The sequence below is a fragment of the Alosa pseudoharengus genome, unplaced genomic scaffold, assembly GCF_046254945.1.
Source record: "Alosa pseudoharengus isolate Yale_2024_CS ecotype anadromous, Long Island Sound unplaced genomic scaffold, YU_APseudo_1.1 YU_APseudo_1.1_scf_15, whole genome shotgun sequence".
Taxonomy (NCBI): domain Eukaryota; kingdom Metazoa; phylum Chordata; class Actinopteri; order Clupeiformes; family Clupeidae; genus Alosa; species Alosa pseudoharengus.
Genome location: NW_027468620.1, coordinates 23,895,854 through 23,918,048, shown reverse-complemented (window position 1 = coordinate 23,918,048; position 22,195 = coordinate 23,895,854). Strand labels below are relative to the sequence as shown.

Here is a 22,195-nt window from a genome sequence, read left to right as displayed (position 1 = left end):
AGTGGCCACATATAAAGCTGTGTCATGGATGTACAATGTAATTGTTTTATGTTTTTAAAGGATTACAGTAAATGTACAAAGAATGTATAGCTGTTAATGTCTGTATCTCCACCTGTAAAGTAAAATATATGATGAAACACTTTTCATTGTAAGTTGCCACTTTTCATGTGCTTCTCATGTGCTGGCTGTTTAGGACAATAGATTACGAGTCTCACAGATGTGGTTTGTGTGGAACTGCAGTCAATGTTGTCTCTTGCTATTTTTTCATTCAGCTCATCAGCATAACTGTGAGGTGAAAGCTGGTAAGACTCTTCTTTAACTCAAAACTATAGAGTTCTAAAAGTTAACTATAAAGATGACTATAAAGTTCTTCACACATCATATCAACTTGTTGGGGGTAAAGCAGGTGCTGCTGTTTATATTCATAGTATAAAACCTCAGAGGACAGCCAGTGAAAAACTCAAATATGGAAAGTACTGCCCTCATGTGGTTGTGACATGCCACTGTGTTTAGATTCTCAGTAGTCCTTTTGTCCAAAGTGACCTACAATGACAGCAATACACATTGAAATTAACCGTTTATAATCAAGTAATATGGCCTAAATAAAATTAAAAAAAATATATAATTAGTACACTAAATCGAACAATAATAAAAACATATGCAAACAACGATTCTATAAGCAAAATTAAGAAGTTCGGCAGCCTCCTCAATCAGTGTTACAGTTTTTTCTGAATGCTTAAACACATTTTTTGTAACTATGGCTTTTTTTGCAAAACTCTACACACAAATGGCAAAACCACTCACTGAGTTCGCAGAACTAAAAGCACAAACACTGCTTTGCACTCAGTTTGCAATTTTGTAACACACACTTTGCACAACTGTAGGCACAATGGCTATTATTTACACTATTTTGCCAACTCTCTGGCACACTTTCTCATGTGAAAACTGTTTTAGATAATTAGTTCACTTTGCAATCAGCCTAAGCACTATAAATAAGCCACAGGTAATGTACAATGGGTACAATGGAGTGAGCAGGAAGAGTGAGAAGAGAAAGAAATAGCCCTTTTACAGACAAAAAAACAGTCTACATGTGGGGATATTGTCATGTCAGGCCTGGATACGTCATTCCAGAATATATTTTTCCCGGTGCCTTGGACTAGGACATTGCATGTGATGTAGACAGAATTTTGAGAGACGACCCGATGTAGACTGATTTGTTTTGTCTCAGTGAAATGCTATTTTGTGTTTTGACTTGGAAAAACACACTTGTGTTTGTTTTGATGTGTGTACACTAATACTTGAAGTTTGGATCCCTGTATGTTTACAGAACTATGACAAAAGTATGACCTCAAACTGACATAGTCTACCTTGTGCACAGAGAAAGCAAAAGCCAGATGTGTTTTTTATTCATACCATCAGTGTGTTGTTGGCACATTGTGTGCTTACTATTGTGATGGCTTGTGTTTACTGTTAGATACAAAACATCATTTTTACGAAGGTGTGAAGAGTTAAGCAAGGTGTGTTAGCTTTTGCAAGAGAACTACAATGTTTTGCTGATTGCGTGAGAGGTTTTGCCATTTGTGTGTAGAGTTTAGCAAAAAAAGCCATAGTTACAAAAAATGTGCTTAAGCAATCAGAAAAAACTGTAATATAAGCTCGACTACCATGGTATGAACGAAGGGCTATTAAAATATGTTCACAATGCTGTTTAATGCTGTCTATATTTCTAGGCTAGGTAATGCCCCCTTTCAAAACACTCTGTTCCAGTCCTGAACTGCCATTGTCTGAAAGGTTTTCACACATCAACCTTGTAATACCATATTTGTTTATGATTATTAAGAATTTGTAATAGTAAATTTTCCATTGAATGAAATAAGTGGCATGCCAACATTTTTAAGGCATTTATCAAATTGTTTCAGTTTGGAAAGACACTGACCATTCAATAGAATATGAACTGGAAGATAAAATTGACATCAGAATATTGTTGCATGAGGTACAAGATCATTCATGCACAACAGAGAGTATCCTGATTGGCAGCATCTCAGCAATGGTATATGGTTTATGAATGCCTGTTTATTGGGCGCTACGAATGTCTATCAAATGCGTCTGTACATAGCTCATAACCGCTTCAGTGTGTCGTCATCGTCTTGCTGTCCCCCCTCCATTCTGTGATTGGTTCCTTCGTTGAGGTGAAAATGAAGTCCATGGAATCCAGGCTGCCTAGCAGCGTGAATAAAATCGCACACGTAAGGCAGCATGGGAAAACCCAAAGCCATCTTGGTGGTCATTCAAAAGTGCAGGACATCATGACTGTACAAATGAGTATAAAAGCATGAGTTGGACTGTTTTTTAATGGTTGGACTCAGTAATGAACCGTTACAGTGACTGTACATCTAGTGCATCATTCTCAGCTAAAGAAACATTCCTCCCAGGTTTTGAATATGGACCTGTTCCATTTGTGTAACAGATGAAATGTCAATGTATATAGTTCACAATGACTCACAAACACATACATTCGCGCGCACATACACTGTATCGCATACAGAACTGTTAGGAGTGCTTCACAGACGAGGGTCTGGAGGTTTCTGGCTGCCTAAGTGCTGTGGTGTTGGTAGTTGGGGCTCTAGTCAAGCAGACAGGAAGGCAACTGCTGTGTCCCTCTCCTCTACCAGTTCAGCTGCAGTGGCATCCATCTTGGCGCGGGAGAACTCGTTGATTGGCAGTGCATCAACAATCTTCCAGCTCTTATTCTGTGGGAATTTAAATTAAAGCAATTGACAAATAGCAAACCTGAGTAAGTATGCACTGTACAACTGCAATGGTGATCTTAAAGTGCCACAATGAGATAGACGCCTGATTGCTGTTAATGGTGTCTATTAACAGAGCCTGTGCACAACATTAACTGGGGCTGTTCACACTCTGTATGTCAGCTAATTACATAACTGTAGGCCCTGCGTCAGGTCACATTGGATGCCATGCAAGGCTAATCAATTACAAACAACTTGACATCAAGACAAGGCTGATGCAGTGTGATTAACTTGTCTTAAAGTCTTACCTTGATAGTAACAGGGAATGAGTAGATTAGGTCATCAGGAACACCATAAGAGTTGCCAGAGGAGTAGACACCCATTGAAATAAACTCACCCTGAAAGTAGAGTTAATCTCGAGTTAACCTTGACGGAGTATAAAGTCCCATTGGACAGACATGACACACCGTTGGACTTCAATTCAACTCATTATTGAATAATACATTAACTTGACTTGTTGAATTTGCCATTGTATTTTACTAGTAGGTCGAACTAGGAGCACAATATATTGTGAATGTACAATATTTTTAAGACTTCATCATAATCTGATGCAAGGGATCAGATTATGATCCCATATCCCAATATGATCAGTACTGACATCAGCAGTGCCGATCCAGATGTCCCTCATGTGGTCGCAGATGGCCTTAGCAGCGGACATGGCGCTGGACAGCTTCCTGGCCTTGATCACCGCAGCTCCACGCTGCTGGACTGTCTACAGGAGATGAGTGGAAACAAACAAAAATGAAGCAAAGGAAGCTTCTCAGCAAGCCTGGGGCCTGTACTACGAAGGGAGCTTAACCTACCCAGATGTAACGCAGGGTTACTTTGTTAAACCGGGGTTGACAAAACCTGGTTATCTTAAAGGAGAAGTTCGGTGTGAAATTGACCTTAGCTGTACTGAAAGATGTTGCCGAGTACTTACATGTGTCCAATAGGCACCTTCGCTCACCCCCTAGCATTCCGAATTACTCCGTTTTTAGCCAAGTAGCTGTGGGGGGCATAGCGTAGCCTATGCAGCTAAATCACTATTTTTACACAATTAAAAGGGTTCCAAGACCCTCAGAAGTCTACCAATGCAGTGTGGAGTTACTTGGAACCTTTTTAATGGTGTAAAAATAGCGATTTAGTTGCATAGGCTACGCTATGCCCCCACAGCTACTCGGCTAAAAACGGCGTAATTTGGAATGCTAGGGGGTGAGCGAAGGTGCCTATTGGACACATGTGAGTACTCGGCAACATCTTTCAGTACAGCTAAGGTCAATTTCACACCGAACTTCTCCTTTAAGTGGTGTTAATCGGTACTACGACGCTGATTATGAAGTTGATTTGTTGAGCCGGGGTTAACCTCATTGGAGTTTGTGCGCGTTCACATAAAAGGGGCGGGTTGCAGCGCAAGTCACCACTTTCAATGATGACGCGATCACCTTATTTGACGGATGAGGAATGCGCAATTATTATGCCAAGTTATGAGGAATTAAAACCCACTCTACGACAAAAATCAAATACGTCGGTCGGCAGTGAACAAAGCAAGGCAAGGCTGTTGGCAACGTATTGCAGATCGGGTAGCCTAAAATGCCTAAAAGTAAAGTTTTATTTCCACGTGTCATTCAAATATGTGTTACGGAGGATTAATGGCTTGCGGAATGTCTGAAATGAGTTGAAATAATTAAAGTGCTTATTTTGAGTTTATAAAAAGGCCTACAGATGCAACACAATTTAGAAGTGGGCATATCAATTAATAAGGATAATTGAATGTTTAAGTAGCCCCCATTGACTGATTTACTGTATGCCTAATCCTGTAAACATTTCAGATGCAACACCAGTGCCAAACGCACATGGCGGCAGGTGAAAATGAAACACAAAAACATATCAGAATGGTAGGTTTATATAGTTATAGCTTGCATTCATATTTCTTAATTATGAAAATATGTTGTAGGCTATTCTTAGGACTAGCCTTCACTTGGCCTCTGTTTTACAGCTAACAAGAAAAAAGGTGTCTTTGAACACTAGGTTACTGTAGGAGGAAGATGAGCAGATGAGTTGGCCATCGCAAATAATGGTGGAAGGCTGATTTGGAGGGGGGTGGGAGGCATTCGGTCGGATCCTGGTGCTGTGGAAATGTGCAGCCTTTATGTGCAGGGTAGTATGACATTCAAGTTCTATGTTAAAAGGGTGATTTATTTTCGGACATACAGTATTCTTGCTCATATGTTCAGCACACTGTGGGCTATGTCCGATTTATTTTCGGACATACAGTAGCCTATTCTTGGTCAGATTCAGCATCACCGATGGAATGAATTGTCCACTGGCAAACTATCGAAAGGAACATTATCTGCTCTATCGTAAGGGGCATTGCTACGGCGGGTGACATTAGAAACGTCTGCCTCGATCAGATGACAATGATAACGAATTCCCTCGGCTGAGAATCTATATAGTCCATAAAGAATATCTTCCGGTAATGTCAGCGGATTCTGGCGGTCTCTAAAAACACTCGCCCTGCGAAGAGAGCCCCCCACGATTTGCGCTCCAATGTCGTATGAATCATCCAGGTATACGCAGACAAGTAGCCTACGTGGAGGGGTGGTACTTATAAAGGGTGTGGTTAAACGGAAACCTCGGGTTAACCAAGAACATAACCTGCTCGGACCAGGTTTGAGATGCAGCGTAAATTGCCATGGCAGCATACCTCGGTTAAAACCTATCCACCTTTCGGGCTAATCGAGAAGTTACGCCACACGTGATCTCTCGAAGTTACCCAGATAAGCCAGTAACCCCGCTTCGTAGTACAGGCCCCTGGTCTTTTCTGGCTTTTCTTAATAATGGGTTAACTTTAGTTCTGACGCAATAACCACCCCAATAGACTATGTTTACTGCATTAGTTGGGTTTGTTATTGTAGTAGCCCCCCCCCCCCCCACACACACAGACACACTCACACCAGATCCAGAGTGGGACTTACAGAGATGAAGTCTCCCTTCAGCCAGGCATCATCCGCCACTACATCAAAGGCTGCCTCATCTTTGCCCTTAATGTTAACCTTGCAGTGGTGTACATCAGGGTATTGGGTAGAGGAGTGGTTGCCCCAGATGATCACATTCTTCACACTGTCTGCTGGAATGCCACAGCGCATAGCCACCTAGTGGTACCAACGGGGAGAGCATGTGTCATTTTTGTCCAATCAGGTCTCTCCACTGAAATGACCTATTCACAATATTTAAATTTTGGGGAAAACAAATGAATGAAAACAGATTCCCCTGAATAGCGCCCACCTGAGAGCGGGCCCTGTTATGGTCCAGACGGGTCAGGCAGGAGAAGTTTTCCTTGGGGATGGATGGGGCGGACTTGGCAGCAATCAGGCAGTTGGTGTTAGCTGGGTTGCCGACGACAAGGACCTTATTTAAAATAAATACATTAACATTAATACAAAATAAACTCAATTTTTAAAGTTAAAGCAGGGTAATGACATACATGAAGTGCTTGACGAATGGTATTGACCTTTGATGGGGGGGGGGGTACGCTATGGCTCAAGAGAGCAAGGCAGTTTTTCCCCCAGCAATTTTATGTAATCAGGTTTCTTCACGAGAGAGAAAGAAAGAAAGAAAGAAAGAAAGAAAGAAAGAAAGAAAGAAAGAAAGAAAGAAAGAAAGAAAGAAAGAAAGAAAGAAAGAAAGAAAGAAAGAAAGAAAGAAAGAAAGAAAGAAAGAAAGAAAGAAAGAAAGAAAGAAAGAAAGAAAGAAAGAAAGAAAGAAAGAGAGAGAGAGAGAGAGAGAGAGAGGGGGTGCTGGTAACAAATAGCATAGGGCATGTCATAAGTGTATCAATCAATTCCTCATTTTGACACCGAAAGGTCTTAAAGATTTTCTTAAAATATAAATATGTCTTAATTTTTTATTCCAGCAGTAGTCTATGTTTTAAGCCTTAACTCAACATTCACACACATTTGCATTAAAACTCTAAAGCCTTATATTCACATATTCAGATTAATCTAGAGCAACTAATTACAACATGTTCCAAATTATTATGCAATATTATTATTATTATTATTATTATTATTATTATTATTATTATTATTATTTTGTTTTTCAATTAAACTCATGGATGGTATTCTGTCTCAGGGCTCTTTGGATCATTGAAATCAATCTCAGACGCCTGTGATAATTAGTGTGAAATTGTGCACTACCTTGGACAAGGTATGAAAACACTGGAAATTTCCCGAAAACGTATACGTGATCATCGTACTGTGAAGAAATTTGTCGCCGATTCAGAGCACAGGCGGGTTTGTGCAGACAAAGGCATACTAAGGAAGTTTTCTGCCTGACAAATTTATAGGATTAAGAGAGCAACTGCTAAAATGCCATTGCAAAGCAGCAAACAGGTATTTGAAGCCACTGGTGCCTCTGGAGTCCCGCGAACCTCAAGGTGTAGGATCCTTAAGACGTTTGCAAGTGTGCATAAACCTACTATTCGGCCACCCCTACGCAGAAACGGTTGCAGTGGGCTCAGGAATACATGAAGACTAATTTTCAAACAGTTCTGTTGACGGATGAGTGCCATGCTACCCTAGATGGTCCAGATGGATGGAGTAATGGATGGTTGATGAATGGCCACCATGTCCCAACAAGGCTGAGACGTCAGCAAGGAGGTGGCGGAGTCATGTTTTGGGCCGGAATCATGGGGAGAGAGCTGGTAGGCCCCTTTAGGGTCCCTGACTGTGTGAAAATGACCTCGGCAAAGTATGTACAGTATGTACAGAGTTTCTAAGCGCTTTCAGATATAACCTCCGGAGTATATGAGGAGGTTTGTCAAACGGAGGTCCTACCCTTCGGATGATTCAGATATGATGCTAACCTGCGGACCCAATACTGACCTTATACGGACGTATGTGTGAACGACATACAAGCACATTACAGAATCTCCGTGTGGTTGTCGAGTGAGGGGTGGGGGCTTGTAGAGTTCACAAGATGCGAGATACTGTATGACGCAGAATATATGCGGCCGCTGCCTGTCACAGCAGAACTTTGTTAGTGTAGCCTATGCATTATGTAGGCTAAAGAAGAGAAATCTATTGTGCATAGGCTAATACTTGAAGTAGGCTAGTCACGTAAGTGCGCACTTGAAATTTACCTAGCCTACAGTATTTGTATGTGTGCTTCAAATAAACACATTTATCTGTTTTCAACGTTATGTACCAGAATTAGCTATAGAACCCCAAATCTGGTTTGCGTTGGAGAGAGAGAGCATGCACAAACTTTATGGTAGGCTACCAGCCAATTCAGTAGGCTAACTCGAGACTTCAAGATCATACAACGTTTTTAAGCAACAAACAAAATACTAACATTAATAACAGTGAAGTTTGTTCATGGTTTATTTTTTCCATGGGTCGCATTTACGTAAGAAGCTTGGAACAAAGTTGGGTTTTCATTTTCATTTTCTCTAGGCATATGCTCAGCAAATATCAGCGAGCTCAGCAGGTCATGAAGGCTATCAATGAACAGTGTTGGCTAACAATTTATTAAATACTCCTGTTATTGTCGTCAACGACGTCGCTGTAGCTAGGCCTACTGCCTTTTCAGCGCCTTCTGCTTATGATGATTCAGTCTTCTGAATTCGTTTGTCCTTGCCATGCAGTTGTAGGCTAACGTGTCTCTAACGTTCCCTTCAGGTGTTCTATCAAAATGTTGTATGCCCTCATGGACAGTAGCTCCGTGATGTCTGCATCTTTCCAGGTTTTCCAGATCTAACCACATGGACGCACGAAAGAAATGTCACCACCTCTTACTAGGTGTGAATTTTAACCGCATGTTCTACTCCTCGTTCAGACACAGCACATTTACATAATGTCCGGAGGAAATACTAGGGAGGGGGGGGGGAGTAGTATAAACACCGGGTAAATTCGGACTTCCATATGACCGGTTATGTCGTTCAGATATATGGCCCCACCGTTTAACATCGGCAGAACCTCCGGTCTTACACTGTCTGAAAGCGCTTTCTGACTGACCACTTTTTTCCGTGGTACAAAAAGAACTATGCCTTCAGTAGCAAAATCTTTATGCATGACCATCTCGTGCTGCAATACCTCTGGGTCATTGGCTGTGTGAGAAACTGAACTTTATCGTTCTCACTACCTCATCCGCGTTGCCCTGCAAGCGCAGACACGAGATAAAGAGACTCATTTGCTCGCACACACACGCACACACTTCCCCACTGCGTCCCTCTTTGAATGTAAAATGTTTTGTTTGTGATGTTAAGTGTTGTTGCATGTTCGGTGGGCTTTGTGTTATACAAGAGATGTACGGGGGGTTTTATTGTTGGTGTCGGGTGTTTGGCGCCGGTATGGCGTTCGTTCACGCTGTAAACCAATTGTTTGGTTTGCCGCGATTTCGCTCATTCATTCATTCATTTACTCATTACAACGTCATTACCAACTTCATTCTTGTCAATAACAATTACATAGTGACTCTACCCTATCTACCTGTGAAATTAAAAAGGCTGTTATGGCAATGAAAAAGGGTAAGTCGCCAGGTATAGATGGACTCACCACAGAGTTTTTTGTACATTTCTGGGATTTGCTTGAAAAACATCTCTGTGCCTTGATTAATAAATGTATTTCTGATAAAGAAATGACAGACACTATGAAACAAGGCATCATAACACTTATTCCCAAAACGGGTAAAGATATTTTAATGATTGATAATTGGAGACCAATCAGCCTTCTTACTATCGAGTATAAGATAATAGCAAGTGCTTATGCAAACAGATTAAAACAAGGTCTAGACTTTATTATACATGAAACACAAACTGGGTTTATGAAAAATCGACACATTAGTAACAACATTAGACTTATTCTTGATTTAGTAGATTATGCTCACTTATAGGGTTGGGTATCGTTTCAATTTGAACGATTCCGATTCCAATTCCGATTTCTTATTTCGATTCCGGTTCCTAACGATTCTCGATTCCGATTTTTTTTAAAGGCAGGGTCAAAAAAAGTTTAGGATATTTTAAATGAGCTAGCTAACCAACGGTCTTTCTCAGGGTATCTGCACATTTTCCAAGTGCAAATTTAAAGACTTTTAAGACCTTTTCAAGACATCTAAATGAAAATTAAGACTATACCACGGCAAAAAGATATATAAGACTGTTTAATGCAATAGTTTTTTTTTCCTACTAATTTTAACCCCCACCACATTTTGGATGTCTACAGAAGTTACCAAAAATATTTTGGCGAAAGAAAATAATTGTGTGTGAATTACCTTCACAGCTATAAATGCCCAATTTTAGGGTCTGGACTGCTTGCTTTTGAAGCTGGCTGTACTGTACATATTTGGTTTTGCTTACTGCTGAGGCTGTTCTTCTGTAGTAGCCTAGGGCTACTTGCCAAAGACATGTGCACTGGACTGGATTCCCTTAAATAATTTTTTCAAAGTTAACTAAGCTATTTACATATTTTAATAAGCCTACTTTATATAATTTACTATGTGCATCTATTGTCCATATGCAGCACAGCAAATTAAAGTTAATCCACTACTTTACATTTTGCATACCAGTTCTATCTAAACCAACCAAAGCTTGACTGAAACATTGTAAAACCATTGACTTGTTTTAAATTAATTAAGAGACAGGTCCTCTTCGCATGATCCTGCTGAAAACTGCTGGTTTCATCTCAAGCACGCACGTATTATGAACGCACGTATTTTTATGTAGCAGTCGCCGACATTCAAAACATATGCGATTATATTTCACAACTTTTGCTAAGTAGGCCTAGCCTACTGGGAAACGCTGGCAAGCAAGCTGCTGGCAGATATTACAGGTAGGCTATTATAACTTAGACAGATATTTTCTTCCCTAGGCTAGGCCAGCAACACACGCTGGAAAGATGCAAACAGATCAACTTAACATACTGGTATACAGTATTTCCTCCTGATTGCGAAGCACTGCACATAATTTCACCAGCAGTCTTCGCGTCCATAGTTTGTGAAACGATGCTGCGTCCGAGCAAAGACTTTAGATGCCAAGCGCAACTCCAAAAAGGAGAACAAATAAACGTCCGGCTTGAGGCTGCGCCGGACGCCGGACAAGGCTTTTAAAATCCATATGTCCGGCCTAAATTCGAACATATGGCCAACCTATCGCTAACTGGCTTACCAACTCTTTCTCCCGCTCATTCTACCGTAGGCTCCCTCATTCCACGTAGGCTACCCTGTCTATCTCTCAGGCCTCAGCTACACCACGAAAACGCCAGGCATATTATTTTGTACATAGGCCTACTGTATTATTACCGTTTTCACACCTTTAACCAAACCCGTGAAAAACATCTTCACTCTGCAACCACTACACTTCCTCCCGTAGCCTAATAGCCTAGCACGTATACAATTGCGTTTTAAATACACGAAACTGGATGGAGACATCACTCGCTCTCTTGCACTCGCTGGCGGTCCCATACGCACATTTAATACCTCTCTTTCGAAAATTCAGTTGTAGCCTATTTAAGACTTTTTAAGGATCCTCGGGAACCCTGCTTTCTGAATGAAATAGTCTGACCTTCTCCATGAATTTTAATTCTATTAACTATGCGCTTCTTCGTTGGTGTTCAGACGTTTCTTCTTCCTGTCGGCAGACTGGGAATCGAAAGTAGGAATCGAAATTTAAACTTTTGAACGATTCCGGGAAAATCGCAAAGATAGTCCCGGTTCCAACCAATACTCGATATTCGATACCCAAGCCTACTCACTTAGTTGGAATAGATAGTCTCATACTTTTCCTGGATTTTTATAAAGCATTTGATACCATTGAACACAATTTTCTTTTTGAAACACTCCGAGTTTTTGGTTTTGGCGACAGTTTTATTAATGTGGTACAAATGTTTTATAATAATAAATAGTGTAGTTATTCTTGGAAATAACACTTCACAAAGATTCAGTATCAGTCGTGGAGTGCGACAGGGGTGTCCATTTTCTCCTTTTTTATTTTTGATGGTTGTTGAGTTACTCTCTATAAGCATATGTGAAGAAAACAGTAACTCAGGGATTGACATTTTTGGTAAACAGTTGAAAATTTCTCAATTGGCTGATGACACCACCTTATTTTTGAAAAATAAGGATGAAGTTCCTAAAGTCATTGCTTTAGTGGAAGAATTTTCAAAGGCCTCTGGTTTAACGATTAATTTGAACAAATGTGATTTTCTACCCTTACACAGAATGACAGAGACTTCTATCTGTAACATAGCTGTGCGGTCTGTAGTGAAGTATTTGGGTATACATATCACTAATAACAATGTTGAAAGGCAAAATCTTAATTTTTCCTCCAGGTTAAAAATGGCTAAAATGAAACTGAATAGTTGGTTAATAAGAGATGTGTCCATTTTTGAACGTGTTCTACTGTCCAAAGCTGAAGGGTTATCACGTTTTGTTTATCCCTCTCTCTGTCTTTTTGTTAATGATTTTGTTTGCAAAGAGATAAATAAGCTATTCTTTCATTTCATTTGGAAGAACAGAACAGCTAAACTCAAAAAAGGGATAATCACTAACTGTAAAGGAGAGGGTGGACTTGAGGCAGTGAACTTTATTGACCTGAATTATTTCTTTAAAGTGAACTGGATTAAGAGGCTTTTGTGTAGTCCTCTCTCTATTTGGAACTTTATTCCGCATAATGTCTTTAGCATGGTTGGTGGTATACATTTCCTGCTACAATGTGATTACTCGATACCCAAACTTCCAATTAAGTTGTCCAAATTTCACCAACAAGCACTGCTATCTTGGAAAATCTGCTACCTGCACAATTTCTCCCCACATTGTGCCTTTCTTTGGAATAACTGTAAGATCATCAGCAAGAACAAATCTATCTTTCTTCAAAACTGGTATGAAAAGGGTATCAATCGTATTGTGGACTTGTTAGATGGCAAAGGGGATGTGCTGTCTTATGAACAATTCATGGCTCAACATTGTCTCCCTCTACCTTTCAAACAATATCAGTTGGTAACAAAGGCTATCCCTTCTGGCTTGTTACAGCTACTTAAAAGTCATCTTTGTTATAATGCAATTAATATTAATCTCTCTACACTTTCTCTAAATGGCGTTCCAATTACTGACAAGAAGTGCAGTAACAAACATATTCGAGTTGTGCTTCAGGAAAGAAATAAGATCTCTCCTAGGGGGAAGTTCTTCTGGGGTGCAATAATTGGGCCCATTAACTGGCGTAAATCCTGGTTAACTCCCTTTAAGTACTGCATAAGTAACAAAGTCAAAGAAGTGCACTTTAAAATCTTGCACACAATATATCCAGTACATTTTCTTGTTTCTAAATATTGTGATACTGAAGATTTACAGCGGGGAAAATAAGTATTGAACACGTCAACATTTTTTTCAGTAAGTATACTTCCAATGAGGCTATTTGCATGAAATTTTCACCAGATATTACTATTAACTCAGATAATCCACCCATATAAAAAATCCAAACATTAAAGTCCATAGGTAGAGTTATGTGTAATAAAGTGGAATGACACAGGAAAAAAGTATTGAACACGCCTGCTGAAATTTCTTAAATACTTTGTGGAAAAGTCTTTTTTTCCTAATGACCGCTTCAAGGCATTTCCTGTATGACGAAAACTAATCAGTCACAGTATTCTGGTGTGATTTTGGCCTATTCTTTTAAACAGATAGTCCTTTAATATTGAAGATTCCAGGGGTCCCTCTTGTGAATCCTGATCTTTAGTTAACTTCCAAAACTGTTCAATTGGATTGAAGTCAGGGCCTTGATTTCCTTTCTCTGAAACCAATTGAGAGTTTCCTTTGCTGAATGGTTTGGATCATTGTCCTGCTGGAAGGTCTAGCCATGTCTCATCCTCATCATCCTGGTGGATGGTCAAGATTCTCCTGGAACAAAATGACTCCATTCATCATTCCTTCAACTGTATGAAGTCTGCCAGTACCATAAGATGAAAAACAGCCCACACCATGATGCCACCACCTCCAAACCTCATTGTTGGTATGGTATTTTTAGGGTGATGCACAGTGCAATTTCTCCTCCAAATATGGTGTGTAGTATGACATCCGAAAAGTTCAGTTTTGCTCTCACCAGACCAGAATACATTCTCTCAGTATTGCATAGGATTATCCAAATGTTGTGTAGCAAACTTTCAACGAGGTTTGACATGTTTTTCTTCAGCAAAAGAGTCATGCGGGATGAGCGTGCGTAGAGGCCATGGTGGTGGAGTGCATTACCTATGATTTTCTCTGTAAAAATTGTACCTGCTGCCTCCAAGTCTTTCTGGAACTTTCTCTGAGTGGTCCTTGGATCTTCGGCTACACTTCTGACTATCCTTCTGACTTCCTGGTCAGAAATCTTGCAAGGAGATCCTGTGCATGGCCAGTTGATGCATTGATGTTCCTTCCACTTGCAGATAATGGCTCCAATACTGCTTGCTGGATGATTCAGAAGTTCTGAAGTGCATCTGTAACCAGTTCCATTGATATGTTTTGCAACAATAAGGTTGCAAAGGTCTTGGGAGGGCTCTTTGCTTTTGCCCATCATGAAATGTTTCTTGTGTGACACCTTGGTAACAAAAAACCTTTTTATAGCCCACCAGTATGTACTAACCCAGTTTATATCAATTTGCACAGATAGGAGGGATAATTTCTCTAAATACTTATAGATTCCAGTTTGTTCCTTGCCATTCCTTGCCTTTGTGTACTGCTTTTTCTTAGTGTGTTCAATACTTTTTCCCTGTGCCATTCCACTTTTTTACTCATAACTCTACTTTTAGACATTAATGTTTGGATTTTTATATATGTGTGGATTACCTAAGTTAATACTAATGTCTGGTGAAAATTTCATGCGAATAGCCTCACTGGAAGTATACTTACTGAAAAAAATGTTGACGTGTTCAATACTTATTTTCCCCGCTGTATGTACATTTTGTAAGGGTCATAGCGAAACTTTGACACATTTGTTTTACAGTTGTCCAATAACTACTAAGTTATGGGCAGACATTGTGAGCCACTGGTTCTCAAGGAAATACCCTAATCTCTTTTTTTTACTTATTAATTGTTGTCTTTGTTTTATGCAACTTGTAATTTTATTTTGTATAATTGTAACCGTACTGTTTCACTTTTGTATTATCTTCATTTGTATATTTGTATTATGTCTTTAATAAATAATATAACAATAAAACAATTACATAGTGTGGTACCCACTAGCTTGTCGTCCATTTGCCATGTCATATCGTCTGTATAGTGCCCATAATCTGGTTAACGCATACATCTACTCACAACACTTCCTGACACTCCGACCTCTGTCACCGTCCCATTGCGGAAGCGCGCTCCGCGCCGGGACAGGTTATTTTAAACATTGTGCAGGGGTAGGGAGCAGGGCATTATACTACAGGGGTGTTTAAGATATTCTTTTGGTTGTTTTGTTTCTTTATGCCTTGTGGTTAGGTACATATTTATAACAGACATATGTTTTGTTCATTATATACTTTTCTGTTGTTTTCTATATCATTGTTATGTTGATTTATGTTATGTATTAGTGAGCCCTATTCTGAGTACTTCCCTAGCTCAATGGTGTGCCTCAATTATCCCCATTTGACAGTAATAGCTGGGGCTATTTAATGGGGTAGGTCAGTTCCCAAAGAGTGCGTAGTAGGTGAAGGACTCTCCTGTTGTGAGGCAGAGTAAGTGGATTATGCATTATGCTGATACTTTGGACTATGCATTGTTTGTGCTATTTTTGTTTGTTTTTGGTAGGGAAAAGTATTTTGGTTTATTAGTGTTGCTATTTTTGAATACGGTGAAAATAAATAATTGTAGTTAACATAACCTACATCCACCTCTCCTGCAAGTGCCTTTTTCTCCATTTCCAAAACTCACAATCCAACACGTGGGTTGACCACCCGGTCGCTCACAGGCTGCTATGGGCATAAAAGGAGAGAAACTCATGGTGTGGCCCATCTTCCCCTGACATCAACCCTATTGACAACCTTTGGAGCATCATCAAGCAAAAGATCTGAGGGTGGGAGGCAGTTCACATCCAAGCAGCAGCTCTGGGAAGCTATTCTGACATTCTGGCAATTCTGTAAAGACATTAAAGCAGACACTCTCCAAGAACTCACAAGTTCAATGGATGCAAGAATTGTGAAGGTGATATCAATGAAGGGGTCCTATGTTAACATGCAACTTGGCCTGATAAGATGTTTTTAATTTAATTAACTTTTGATTTCATTTATATCACCTCCTAATTCTGCAAATTCAACAAATGAACAATTTTAGTTCTTTACAACCTATAACAACTCTGGCGTGCATAATAATTTGGAACAGTGGATTATGAGTTTATTTTTGAAAAAAATACTGTTATCATTAGGAGGTTTGTTCAATAAAATTCGAATTATGCGATAACGGTTGACGACTAGAAAATTTGCATCAACTATTTAGGAAAATCTGAGAAATGTAATTTACATAATAATTTGGAACGCAGTGTAAAACTAGGCCTTTTTGTTTAGGAGAGTCTCAATTAGTAATTTCTTTCCTTGTCTTTGTTTGCAATAAAGGGACTATTAGGAATTGATAGGCAGAACCAAATTTGAATTGATACAAATCATTTCTGAATTGTTGAATTCTGTTTCTGTCTTATGAATTCTGCTTGACCAATATTTTGGTTCCCAACTCTTTTAATGAACACCTTTTTAGTTAAGATTATACACCTCTGGGACATTCTCCCATGTGCCTTAGGGTGCGCAAGTCAAAAAAGCGTGCAACTGTTGTGCTTTTCAGCCTGCGTGCATTCTTCCCTTCACTTAAGTCTGTCATTTACACGCCATGAAGCCAGTTAAGCGCTTTGGAAGGAGCTACTCCAAAATCCGGGCGTTTCTTATGTATACAACTCTTGTGCACATTCTGCCACTGATTTAAGCACCTTTCCAGCTAAGCGCATCTGAGGGCTGTATTAAGGTTCAGCGCCACTACAAGGTGAAATAGCATATTGCTCGATGTCGGCAGTAGGCCTAGTTCTAAACACATGTAGGTTACACAGAATAGGAGTCCCGTAGCTTCTCTGCTTGGACCCCTAATTAACGAGGTGGTGGCCCAGTCTGGTTCTATTTTAAATAAATCACGCCTCTAAGGCCGCCTTAATTCCGAACTTGTGCGCTGTGGATGTGACAGAAGCGGGAATGGTAGAATGTGCATAACTGAAAAGTGCGTAACTTTAAGCCCGTAAAAAAGGGCTTACAAGGAATTTACATGCGAATGGGAGAATTCGGCCCATAGTGATTTACTGATGGTTTGACAGAGGCTGCTTAAAAGTTGTAATAGTAAAAAAATCTTATTAGATATTTCTCATCAATAACCAGGGCTGGTTCTACTACATTTGGATGGGCCGGTAGAAATTTTGGGTGGGCAACATGGCAAAGCGGTTAAATTGGATCAAAATTGACAAACACATAAACAAGGAGTAGTAACTTGTAGGTTGCGCGCACACGCGCACACACACACACCACTCCCTCTCATAGCAACCTCAAGTTTCTTGAGAACTCTTTCTGATTAGTTTTGTTTAATTATCCAATCGAAACACATGGAACCGGTTATGTGGTTGCCCTGCAACATTGCTCAATCTGGGCATGCATTGACGAGACTTGTCTCCATCCGCTTGACAAGTTCAGTTGTGACTTTGAGTGCATTGACTGTTTGCAGGTTATGAATGATAGATAGATACTTTATTGAGCCCCAATGGGAAATTCAAGAAAAAGGGGAAATTCAAGATTTGGCATGGTTATAGTTCAAGGTTATGGCATGTCTTGTAGGTAGAGAAAATCGCAAACATTGTCCACTTAAATCGGACAGCTAGACAGCTAGAGCAGCCAGGCAGCTACAGTGCTACACTCTGGAGACATCTTTAAAATCATACACCCCAGAGTGTAGCACTGAAGCTTCCTGGCTGTACCTATTGTTTTTGTTTCTTCTTGTACAGACAGTACTCAGTGACTTCAAGAAACAGAGATCTATGTGAAAAATGGCCAGATTTTCTTTCAAGTCATTAGGAGGGGGGTTTACCTAACAAACATACATAGGCCTACTGCACAGCTATGTACCAGCTAACTACCATTCCACTCAACACCAACTCATCTACATCCTAGCTGGGTTTGAGGCTGCACACTGCGCAGATGCACAACTAAAAAAAAAAATCTTGACTTTGTTTGGGTGGTCAAGACGCAATGCTTGGTTGGGCTTAGCCCACCCTGGCCCCTGCTTAGAACCGGCCCTGTCAATAACCTCATGTTTTCAACCTCTAGTGCAGTCCACTCCTCCTTTTTCAAATAGCAGAGAACAACAATGTAAGCTTATTGGTTTATCTTAAACAACTTTAACCTTTTGACTATTTTTAAAATAAACAAAAGCTAACGTAGTGTGCCACGCTACCTTGACAGTTTTCTTTGCATACTTGTCCAGGGCTGATCCCTGGGCCTTGAAGATGGCAACGTTGGCCTTCAGTAGATCCTTCCTCTCCATGCCATCCCGCCTGGGCATAGAGCCCACCAAGATGGCAACGTCAAGGTCCTTGAAACCGACCTCCTCCTTGTCGGTGGGAATGACCTCTGCAGAAAACAAAAACATTAGTAATGTTTAAAACTGGTGCGAAAAAAATGACACAATATGCTTTTCACTGTGACTGAATTACCTGCTTTTTTAAATCCAAATAGCTATAGCTCAATTTTGGGAAGCAAAGATCAGATAAAAGTGAAATCCCCTGGGTGTGTCAATAAATCTTCAATCGTGCTCTTCATGGCTTTGAATTAAAGCATAAGCTCAAATGACTAAATATAAATGTCAAAGACAGCTACTACACCACAAATAAAACTTCTCTTGAATAAACAGGCTCTATTTTTACAATCATTACTGAGAACCAAGCAGTAAAGCCAATACATATTTAAGTGAAATGTTTTGGTGGCAATGGCCTCTCTAATTCAAGATAAGAGGCGGTATTAGATGCGTCTTGTCTGTCCATAGCATCTAAGCTTGGATAGGGTTTTAGTGAGGCGGGGGATCAAAAAGCAACCAATCAGAGCCCTGCATTTTCACATACTCAGTCACTGGGCCCACATTGTTTTTGCTGCACAAACGGGGTCTGTGCATACATACAGGGGTCTCTGACTGAGGCCCCTTGCACAAAAAAAAAGAACAGAACAATTGCGGAGATTAAAGAAAAATACTGGCTCACAATACTGTTTGCGAAAAGTGCCCCACGCTTAAGAGCATAACGTGAAACAGTATTCCTAGTTAATGGAGTCTAGAAAGACATCCCACATGTAGCCTAAAAGGAGGACACACACCCTGTACTACACATTGGTGAAAATCTGAAGAGATATTGAGTAACTATGAACTGCATAAATTGTAATATGATGAATGACAAACGTGTCCGGTCACCTCTCAGAAGTGGGAGGGCACAGTCCTGCAATTCCATAACAACACCATCCAGAACTGGCATCATGGGTGTAATGTCCAACAGGACAAGGATGATGGGCTAAAAATGGGGGGAAAGTGACCATATAAGATTCGCGAGATGAACATAAAATGTGTCAATAAACAAAGTCAATCCTAGGTCTCTGCATTACTTCAGTCATAACATAACTTTTACCTGTTCTTTGCCGAAGACATCTCCCTTTGCAATGCTGTAAAGGAGAGAATAGGCAATTTGCCCAGCGGCGCCGGTCACCAACACTTTAATTGGGTCAGACTGCGAAAAGATAACGTGTCAACAACATTCATCTTTGTAGGCTAAGAGATGTCAGAGCTCTCAGACCATGTAAAAAAGACTAGGCTACCCGTGTGCACTCTAACGAAGCTCACGAGGCTCACCACGTTGGACCTTAAAAATAGACTACATTTCTAGTGATCAGAGCTTGACTTCTGAATGACGTAGTAAAGGAGATGTATTTTTAGGCATAGCCTGCAGACTTTCCATTCATTCCTTCCCAAGTTCATGCATATCGTGATCCAACCTATTCTTGATATTAAAGTTGATCGACCAGCCACAGTAGGCTATACGACATCGGATATCTGTGACTTTGCAGCAACCAATATAGTTCCAGGTCAAAACAGGTTGAGGTTAATCAAACTAAACTGTGCGTCATGACGACGATTCAAAACTGAAGCCGCTAATGCACTCCATGGCAGAACCCATAAAGTCAGTGTCCCCCGCAGAGCAGCTACACAGTCTCCACACACAGCCCATTTACAAAAGTAACAAAATCATATTTTAATATGACCTTGCCGGATTGAAGATAGACTGCACAAACTAATGCAAACTGTTCTACTCGACAACCTTTAAAGTTACATTGTAACGTTGACATTACACTGAATGGATGATGCAAGTTTTGACCTGCTATCGAAGTCAGTCCTTACTTAGGCTACTCTTTTCAAAACGTGAACTTGAATTTAGTCAAAATAAAAAAGGGTGCATTCATACACTACCTAAACTTGTTACAAATACTTAATAAAAAACTTGTGCTCGAACAATTTTGCACTTACCATCTTCGGGTAACAGCAACTCACAACCACAGCACTCCCACTTCTCAACCGTCACGGAGGTCACCTTCTTGTAGACTACTGAGATGGTCACGGGTTACAGCACGATGGTGGCAGGTTAACTGACTTATGGGACTCGTAGTTCACTTGTACGGAAAATCCAACAGGAAACGTTCGACCAGCTCATTTAAAGACTACATTGCCTACAATCAGTGGCAACACACTAAACAACCCATAGACTGTCTATGAAACCACCAGTTGGACACAAACTTATTAGTGGAGGGTATGCAACATTTATACAGCGATGTTCACAAAGCAATACAATAAGCAATAAATGATATGCCATTTTAAATTAATAGCCTAGGCCTACTCTGTTTCTGAGGATAACGGTCTTTCCTGAGTTGATGAAATGTTTACAATTACCGTGAGATGGAATGTTGCTATGACGGTTTGGAAACACATTGTATCAAGGAGTGTCCATAACTCCCAATTTAGAAATATTATGTAACAAAAATGCATTCGCGTGTCCAACCCGGAAGGTCATATTTGCCGTAATGTTAATTACCGTAAGTTTGTGCTTAGCATGACTTCAACAAACTCGCATCGAGTTTTACCCGGTTTTGCTGTTTGGTTGCTTGGACACGAATCACCCAATCCCTGCACATTTGTTAGCTTGTTAGCCTAGCCAGGTTTGGACATGCAAGTAGCTGTGTCCACGATAGACACCTTTAAAATCACTTTTATCATTCCAGTACTGTAATGACGTTAATTTGCGTTGTAATGTTGATTGCTAACATAATTCGAGTTTAGTTAGCCAGTAGCCACTTTGCCTTTGCAGTTTGGATTATTTGACGCAAAAAACCAACCAACAATGAATGGTTCTGGCCATTTAGAGTAGGCTAACGTTAACGTTAACTTTTCTTGAGGATCTATTAATCCACCAACTGATCAAATTTAAGTGCATCTGACTGATTTCATACAACACATACAGAGCACCAGATTCCTTTTAAGGTAAGCCCACTCTGGTTGTCATGATGAAGAATAATGATGTCCCAGCAATTTTAAATGACTTAGATCTAGCTAATCTTATGCAGTTCAGTAATGTTACTTTTCCTGCCAGATCAACAGCAAAGATTCTATAGCGGTTCACAGCTCGTGTGCAGAATTGTGCATCCTCATACAGTTTTTTATATTCATATTTCCGGTACTATTTGGCTGCATTATTATGTCGTTATTGTCCTGCCACCTTTTATTATAAATTTGCGAAATTGTCTGAAATTGAATCTTACCTATCCTAAGACGAGAGGCCAGTGCAAAACTTCATAGTTAAATGTATCACTTGCTTGAACTATGGTGATACAAGGCTGTAAAAATAAAATTGGTCTTCACTTGGGGCCACCCTGTCCCTTGCCATTTCTTTACACACATTACTGTAGCCCAGGTGTTCCCAAACTTTTCCACGACAAGGCCCCCCAAATACCACTAGGTTATGTTCAAGGACCCCCTTGAATGTTATTAAACCCATCGACAATACTACGGCAAATGAAAAAATACACTAAGCTAATCCTAATAATTATTTTAGCCATAAGCACTTCGTGATGGAGCATACAGTTTTCTAAAAATTGCATTTGGGGCTTTCTGCTATATCAGAGCTATCACTCTACTATTATTCCCAGTCATTATCATCATACATATTGTTCAGATATGCAACAAATTATTATAATGGCATTGTATAACAACCCTCATAGTAATAGGTATATTTTACATTTTTCAAATGTATTTATTTGTTGCTTTTATGTTTCCTTACAACTTGCTGAGGCCCCCCTGACACCCCCTTGCGGCCCCCACTTTGAAAACCACTGATCTAGCCTACG

The 22,195-nt window shown here is 40.1% G+C and overlaps 2 protein-coding genes across 2 annotated transcripts in view; one reads left to right on the top strand and one right to left on the bottom strand.

Moving 5' to 3' along the window:
* Positions 1-2,333: 2,333 nt before the first annotated feature.
* mdh1ab (malate dehydrogenase 1Ab, NAD (soluble)) lies at positions 2,334-20,462 on the bottom strand. The gene is made up of 9 exons (XM_076285958.1): positions 20,325-20,462; positions 19,432-19,530; positions 19,221-19,317; positions 18,216-18,391; positions 6,075-6,197; positions 5,765-5,941; positions 3,406-3,519; positions 3,056-3,145; positions 2,334-2,750 (listed from the first exon to the last, which is right to left on the bottom strand). Exons 1-9 carry the CDS (start codon positions 20,325-20,327, stop codon positions 2,628-2,630), a joined length of 1,002 nt encoding a protein of 333 aa, XP_076142073.1. The 5' UTR covers positions 20,328-20,462; the 3' UTR covers positions 2,334-2,627.
* Positions 20,463-21,005: 543 nt separating this feature from the next.
* wdpcp (WD repeat containing planar cell polarity effector) overlaps positions 21,006-22,195 on the top strand; it is a 70,746-nt gene continuing 69,556 nt past the window's right edge. Inside the window, exon 1 of the mRNA XM_076285957.1 lies at positions 21,006-21,332. The gene's annotated coding sequence lies outside the window, so the exon portion shown is untranslated. The remainder of the gene's footprint in view (positions 21,333-22,195) is intronic.

Bases quoted from the DNA above. Each gene is read 5' to 3' on its own strand.
- mdh1ab (XM_076285958.1), bottom strand. The intron at 5,942-6,074 runs GTGGGCGCTATT...TGGTACCACTAG, and splicing joins ATAACAGGGCCCGCTCTCAG to GTGGCTATGCGCTGTGGCAT. The intron at 2,751-3,055 runs GTAAGACTTTAA...AAATTCCCACAG, and splicing joins CATTCCCTGTTACTATCAAG to AATAAGAGCTGGAAGATTGT.